Source organism: Nansenia antarctica, assembly GCF_963989245.1.
Source record: "Nansenia antarctica genome assembly, chromosome: 6".
Classification (NCBI taxonomy): domain Eukaryota; kingdom Metazoa; phylum Chordata; class Actinopteri; order Argentiniformes; family Microstomatidae; genus Nansenia; species Nansenia antarctica.
The window spans coordinates 68590825-68598874 of NC_137676.1; the positions used below are offsets into that span (position 1 = coordinate 68590825).

General features: G+C 48.6%; 1 protein-coding gene across 1 annotated transcript in view; it reads right to left on the reverse strand.

Moving 5' to 3' along the window:
• Nucleotides 1-4027: 4027 nt before the first annotated feature.
• Nucleotides 4028-8050, reverse strand: part of pax5 (paired box 5) — a gene marked incomplete at both ends in the record, with an annotated part of 51917 nt that continues 47894 nt past the window's right edge. The window contains 2 exon segments of the mRNA XM_080533731.1: nt 4028-4110; nt 5471-5557. Of these exon segments, the coding sequence (XP_080389857.1) occupies nt 4028-4110; nt 5471-5557 (170 nt within the window).

Genomic DNA, 8050 nt, shown 5'->3' on the forward strand with positions numbered 1-8050 from the left:
TAATCAGACAATATGACCACTATGCTAAAAGAGCAGTGTGTGAAGGACTACCTCATGTACTAGGCAGGCTTGGGGCTGGAGATACAGGACTATGGCTTGGACCGAATAGGCTGGATGAGGGAAAGACCCAGTCAAACGACTGGTTTCACCCTCTCAAGGGAAATGTCTTTCGTTCGATAATTCTTCAAATTGTGTGTGTGTGTCTGTATGTGTGTATGAGAGAGAGAGAGAGTGAGAGAGAGGGTTGTACCTATATCTGCAGATATAAGGTCTATAAGGAAGGAAGGAAGAAAGAAAATCAAAGACCGCTACCAGAGAAACGATTAGGCAAGAGGTGCACTTCTATCTTAACGATCCGACGTTCAGTCAATGTAATTGTTCTAACGGAGTAGAACAGTAAGTAAGTCGCTTTAGTTAAAGCCCAAAATGTAAATGTAAAAACATGAATATCTCGATTTATGACTTCCCAGATCAAACGATCTCGTAAGCCAGGCAACATCCGTGTGACAATGGCCAGTTAATTTTGTCCTTTTTTGTTTTTAATGATTGAAGTAGCCAGTGAATTCATGCATCAGTGAATGTTTTATTTTTGTTTATTTTTTTATTTTTAGTTGCTACGTTGTTTCCGAACATGCTAACCTGCCCTGGAGTCAGTTCAGTTTGGCTAGCCTCACTCTCTTTCTTGGTCCGTGTCCATTGGTTTGTGGCATTCTAACCTTTGAACTCGTGACCCTGTGTTGACTGGGAGTGGGTTTCGGGGGAAGGGGGGGGGGGGAGCAGGGGTGGTGGTGGTGGTGGTGGGGGTGTCTATATACTTGTTTTAGTGACGCAAGGTCAAGGGTCAAGGGGAGTGTTTGCGTATATATATAAAACTAAAGGCACTGTCCTTGTTTTCCGCTGGTGTGGCTCAGTTTCAATAATGCCTCAGAATAGAGAGAGAGAGAGAGAGAGAGAGAGAGAGAGAGAGAGAGAGAGAGAGAGAGAGAGAGAGAGAGAGAGAGAGAGAGAGAGAGAGAGAGAGAGAGAGAGAGAGAGAGAGAGAGAGAGAGAGAGAGAGAGAGAGAGAGAGATAACGCAGGGTTCCTCCCCTGTCGAAAAAAGCGTTTTTCTTTAGAGTTGCATACACACAACTGGAAGGTCTACAAATGTAAAAGGATCCATTCTATCACTATCTTACAACCCAGAAACAACAGAGATTTAGAAACTAACAACTTCATTTTTAAGTATTTCGTAGGTATATGTACGTATATATCTATAGATTTTTTTTTGTCTCACGCAGCTGTTTTGGTGCCTCCGACCTGTTAGCGTTAAGAGTTATGAACACGAGAGGGCCCTTGTGCCTTCTCTGGTGTTTACATCTCTATGGCTAAGAACCACACGGTAGCAACGCAGTGCTACACAAGAGTATCCAAAAAAACCAACCAAACAAACGAACGAAAACACTCGCAGACGATGGCTAAAACAACATCACACCTTTTTTAACGTTTTTTTCTTTTTTCTTTTTTTTTTCACTTTGTCACTAAAATCTAAATTTAAATATGAATACTTGAAAATCGATATTGATATCAAGACCTCTCTTCTCCTTTTTGTGATTACTGTACAAATCTCGTACGGAACGTGAGAAAAGTCCAGAAAACTGCTACATACAGGTTTGGGTAGGAGGTTCCCTTAAGACCAGATCTAGGATCAGATTGTCTACCAGCTCCTCACATGAACCATCATGGGGGGGTTCAATAACAAACTGACCGTAGATCAGTTCTTAGGGTATTTCACCCCCCAGACTCCTGACATACAGGGTAAGGCCTCAACCTTGGTCTCATGCATTGTCACAGCGCAGAACAGATGAAGGAGAAAGAAAGAAAAAACGCTTTTCTTTATTTTTCACGAAAGAACGAGTGTGTGTGTGTGTGTGTGTGTGTGTGTGTGTGTGTGTGTGTGTGTGTGTGTAAAGAAAGAGTCGTGTCAACCAGCACAAGGACAAGCCCTCTGGAGGGAAGAAAAGGGGGGATGACTGAGTTTTGTTCTTCACCAAAGAAAAGGTTTTCAAAAGTAAAGATGGCGCCTGTAAAGATGATTGAGTCTCTTTGTGCTTTTGTAGTTAGTCAGCCCCACCACTAGGGGGGGGGGTCATCTTTGGGGAGTTTGGAGAGAGAAAGAGGGCGCCACCACTACTTCCCTGGTGCCTGAGCGTATCCAGGAAGTGGATAAGGATGGCGTCCCTCAACTGGCACGTCTATATCAACGGAAATCGGGCTACAAACTAGACACGACTAGTCGCAAATCAGAGAAGACATCTCGCATCATCAACACACAGTATAAACGAACACTTTGATTTCATTTTCATAACTCACGGCAACATCGTCACTATTCTATCATAACAGCGTGAGTAGATGATGCCTCTCTTCATCATCATCATCATCATCATCATCATCATCATCACCACTGAAGTGCAGCGAAGGGTTTTTAAATATATTACTCTGTCTCTCCTCCTACATAAATAGCTCTTATTCAAGACAAACACTGGCTGGAGCGGCCTGCTCCTGTACAACAGTTAGATCTATACACGGTGGGAGGTGAATCTGTACACTATTTACTGTCCTAGGGCCACGCTGAGTGTGTGTGTGTGTGTGTGTGTGTGTGTGTGTGTGTGTGGGTGTGTGTGTGGGTGTGGACTGTGCTTCACCGAAGAGGGCTGAGTCTGTGTTCACCCCAGATAGACCACATACACACACACAACCAGGGTAGGAATGAACAAGGAGGGGTAACTGGGTCACTTGCATCGGCTAAACGAACCCTCTAACACCCCCATGTTGCTGTCAAATAATCACAAATGATCAAATAATGATTAAGAATTGAAGAGTATTCTGTGTGTTTTTACAGAACACTCCAGAGAGGCTGCTGGGCAACAGGGGCTCCATCCTCTGTGACGTTCACTGTCTAAACTCTCTTGACAGTTTTCTCTGATGACTGTGTATAGCCTGTGTGTGTGTCTGTGTGTGTGTCTGTGTGTGTGTGTGTGTGTGTGTGTGTCTGTGTGTGTGTGTGTGTGTGTGTGTGAGTGTGTTTGTAGGATCAACGGCGTGAGGAGGAACCTGTGATGGAGTGACTGTCTGCTCAACCAAGGGGCAGAAGGTGACAGCTTGCCCCACCCCCCCACCCCCCCGGAAAAAATAATAATGGTTTGGTGGACAACTTAGATTGTCTATACGTTCCCAAATGAAGCAGTGTTCAAAGGCATATACGCTGAGGGATATTTGGAAGCTGATTGTGAAGAATTTCAAGAGCCGATGGTTGGGGAACAGAGTGGCTTTGGCTGAATGTAGGGGTTGTGGCTCAGGGGAGGCTGGTTGAGGTAGAAATCAGAGGCCGGGGCTCATTGTGACGTATGGGATGGAATAAGGAATGGTTGCGAACATCTGCGTGTTTGATACCGTTCCTCATTCCGTTCCATGCATCACAATGAGCCCCGTCCCCCTGATTTCTACCTCCGCCAGCCTCCCTTGTTGTGGTTGTAATCATGGTTCCCACTACGGATTTAAAGGGGACCCTTCATGATGCAATAGATAGAATGTACTGGACCCCCAAAATTTCGGGAAGTTTGGGGGAGGGGGGGGAATTCCCAGACACCTTGTCATTGAAACCCTGGTTATGAAAGGTCGTGACCTCGTCCTAAGGTCGTGACCTCGTCTTAAGGTCGTTCCTAACAAGGTTCAGGAACAGGTTCGTAGCAGGGTGCTGTGGAACTCTGCACTGAGTCTGTGACACACAGCCAGGCAGCGATTGGTCGGGTCGAGTGTCAATCAAAGTAGTAGTAGTCGAACTTGACTGACGTAAAGCAGACGGACTGGATGGACTCCTCCTCTTCTTCTTCATCCTCCTCCTCCTCCCTCCTTCTTCATCCTCCCTCTCTTCCTCTCCTCCGTCAGTAGGCAGGCTATTATTGGACGGTGCTGGTGCTATCTCTCCTTCTTCCTCCTCTCCTCCTCTCCTCCTCTCATCCTCCTCTTCTCTCAGAAGGAGGGGGGGGTCAGTGGCGGTCGTAGGCGGAGGCTGTTGCCGTGGCGGCCGGTCCCGCCCCTCTCGACGCTGTACTGTAGTAGTATGGCGACCCTACAGACACACACACACACGCACACACACACACACACACACACACACACACTGATTTAGAGAGCGTTCACAGTCACTCTGGACAATGTGAGATGAGAGATAAAGACAATAAAAGAGTTGATGAAGGTGAAATCTGACAAGTCCCCCCCCCGCCCCTCTCCCCAGACAACACACACACACACACACACACACACACACACACAATTTCCACATTTCCCCATTTTGACCCCCTATACAAGGTGCAGACAGAGACAGACAGACACACACCCCCTCTCATGTCTTTCAAAAGCAGCGCTGACACTCACACACACACACACACACACACACACACACACACACACACACACACACACACAGTCACACACACACACACACACAGTCACACACTCACACACACACACGTCTGTCAAAGCTGCAAGGCCACGCTAAGCTGACACACAGAGAACAGCTCCACCACGGCCGCTCCCCTGGGGGTGCCCACCACTCTCCCCTCTGGGAGGGAGGGGTCGACTCAATACAGTCACCTCACACACACACACACACACACACACGCACACACACTGACACACACACACACACACACGCACACACGCACACACACACGCACACACACACACACTCACTCACACACGCACACACACTGACACACACACACACACACACATACACACACACACACACACACACTCACACACACACACTGACACACACACACACACACACACACGCACACACACACACTCACACTGACACACACACACACACTGACACACACACACACACACACACACACACACACACACACCTCTCCCAGGTATCTGTCCCTGTCATATCCATCACTCACCCCCCCCCTGGTTCGTCCAAGGTACAGGTAGAGAGGTGAGACACCAAAGCTTCTCTTAAATCCCCTCTGACAAACTACTTAGTCTCAGGCTGACTGACTTACTCTACACCTCCACCCCGCTCTTCTCCCCTCCCTCCCCCCCCATCCCTCCACCCTCCCCCCTTCCTCTCATCTCCTCCTTCTCTCCCTCACTCTCCTTCCACCCCCCTCTCTCACTGTCCTCACCCCCCTCTCTTAATGTCCTTCCACCAGTCTCTCTCACTCTCCTTCCCTCTCTCACTGTCCTTCTACCCCTCTCTCTCCCACTCCTTCCACCCCTCCCTCCCTCACCTTCCCCTCCTCCCTCCCTCTCTCTCACTCTCTCTCCCTCTCCTTCCACCCTTCTCTCCCACTCTCCTTCCACCCCTCTCCCACTCTCCTTCCACCCCTCTCTCACTCTTCTTCCACCCCTCTCTCTCCCTCCCTCCCTCCCCCTCCCTCCCCCCCTCCCCCCCTCACCCCCCTCACCCCCCCTACCTTGCATCTGTCCTGCCTGGCTGGTGAAGAGGCCGGAGGAGCAGCCGATCTCTGTCCCCAGGAGAGACCCATAGTCCTGCTGGAACACTGGGGGAGGCAGGGGGGAGAGGGGGAGGTAGAGGGGAGGCAGGGGGGAGAGGGGGAGGCAGGGGGAGGCAGGGGGAGGCAGGGGGGATGCAGGGGGGAGAGGGGGAGGCAGGGGGGACACAGGGCGGAGGTAGGGGGGAGAGGAAACCACAGGTTAGCACAAGAGACCTAACAAACTGGGGTGTGTTGAGGTCGCTTACTTAACAAACTGGGTGTGTTGAGGGTCCTTACCTAACAAACTGGGGTGTGTTGAGGTCGCTTACTTAACAAACTGGGTGTGTTGAGGTCGCTTACTTAACAAACTGGAGTGTGTTGAGGTCGCTTACTTAACAAACTGGGTGTGTTGAGGTCGCTTACTTAACAAACTGGGTGTGTTGAGGTCGCTTACTTAACAAACTGGAGTGTGTTGAGGTCGCTTACCTAACAAACTGGAGTGTGTTGAGGTCGCTTACCTAACAAACTGGGGTGTGTTGAGGTCGCTTACTTAACAAACTGGGTGTGTTGAGGGTCCTTACCTAACAAACTGGGGTGTGTTGAGGTCGCTTACTTAACAAACTGGGGTGTGTTGAGGTCGCTTACCTAACAAACTGGGTGTGTTGAGGTCGCTTACTTAACAAACTGGGTGTGTTGAGGTCGCTTACTTAACAAACTGGGTGTGTTGAGGTCGCTTACTTAACAAACTGGGTGTGTTGAGGTCGCTTACTTAACAAACTGGGTGTGTTGAGGTCGCTTACCTAACAAACTGGGTGTGTTGAGGTCGCTTACTTAACAAACTGGGTGTGTTGAGGTCGCTTACCTAACAAACTGGGTGTGTTGAGGTCGCTTACTTAACAAACTGGGTGTGTTGAGGTCGCTTACTTAACAAACTGGGTGTGTTGAGGTCGCTTACTTAACAAACTGGGTGTGTTGAGGTCGCTTACTTAACAAACTGGGTGTGTTGAGGTCGCTTACTTAACAAACTGGGTGTGTTGAGGTCGCTTACTTAACAAACTGGGTGTGTTGAGGTCGCTTACCTAACAAACTGGAGTGTGTTGAGGTCGCTTACTTAACAAACTGGAGTGTGTTGAGGTCGCTTACCTAACAAACTGGGGTGTGTTGAGGTCGCTTACCTAACAAACTGGAGTGTGTTGAGGTCGCTTACCTAACAAACTGTAGTGTGTTGAGGTCGCTTACCTAACAAACTGGAGTGTGTTGAGGTCGCTTACCTAACAAACTGGAGTGTGTTGAGGTCGCTTACTTAACAAACTGGGTGTGTTGAGGTCGCTTACTTAACAAACTGGGTGTGTTGAGGTCGCTTACTTAACAAACTGGGTGTGTTGAGGTCGCTTACTTAACAAACTGGAGTGTGTTGAGGTCGCTTACCTAACAAACTGGGGTGTGTTGAGGTCGCTTACTTAACAAACTGGGTGTGTTGAGGTCGCTTACCTAACAAACTGGGTGTGTTGAGGTCGCTTACTTAACAAACTGGGTGTGTTGAGGTCGCTTACCTAACAAACTGGGTGTGTTGAGGTCGCTTACTTAACAAACTGGGTGTGTTGAGGTCGCTTACTTAACAAACTGGGTGTGTTGAGGTCGCTTACTTAACAAACTGGGTGTGTTGAGGGTCCTTACCTAACAAACTGGAGTGTGTTGAGGTCGCTTACTTAACAAACTGGGTGTGTTGAGGTCGCTTACTTAACAAACTGGGTGTGTTGAGGTCGCTTACTTAACAAACTGGGTGTGTTGAGGTCGCTTACTTAACAAACTGGGTGTGTTGAGGGTCCTTACTTAACAAACTGGGTGTGTTGAGGTCGCTTACCTAACAAACTGGAGTGTGTTGAGGTCGCTTACTTAACAAACTGGAGTGTGTTGAGGTCGCTTACCTAACAAACTGGAGTGTGTTGAGGTCGCTTACCTAACAAACTGTAGTGTGTTGAGGTCGCTTACCTAACAAACTGGAGTGTGTTGAGGTCGCTTACCTAACAAACTGGAGTGTGTTGAGGTCGCTTACCTAACAAACTGGAGTGTGTTGAGGTCGCTTACTTAACAAACTGGAGTGTGTTGAGGTCGCTTACCTAACAAACTGGAGTGTGTTGAGGTCGCTTACCTAACAAACTGTAGTGTGTTGAGGTCGCTTACCTAACAAACTGGAGTGTGTTGAGGTCGCTTACCTAACAAACTGGAGTGTGTTGAGGTCGCTTACCTAACAAACTGGAGTGTGTTGAGGTCGCTTACCTAACAAACTGGAGTGTGTTGAGGTCGCTTACCTAACAAACTGGGGTGTGTTGAGGTCGCTTACCTAACAAACTGGGGTGTGTTGAGGTCGCTTACCTAACAAACTGGGGTGTGTTGAGGTCGCTTACCTAACAAACTGGGGTGTGTTGAGGGTCCTTACCTAACAAACTGGGGTGTGTTGAGGGTCCTTACCTAACAAACTGGGGTGTGTTGAGGGTCCTTACCTAACAAACTGGGGTGTGTTGAGGGTCCTTACCTAACAAACTGGGGTGTGTTGAG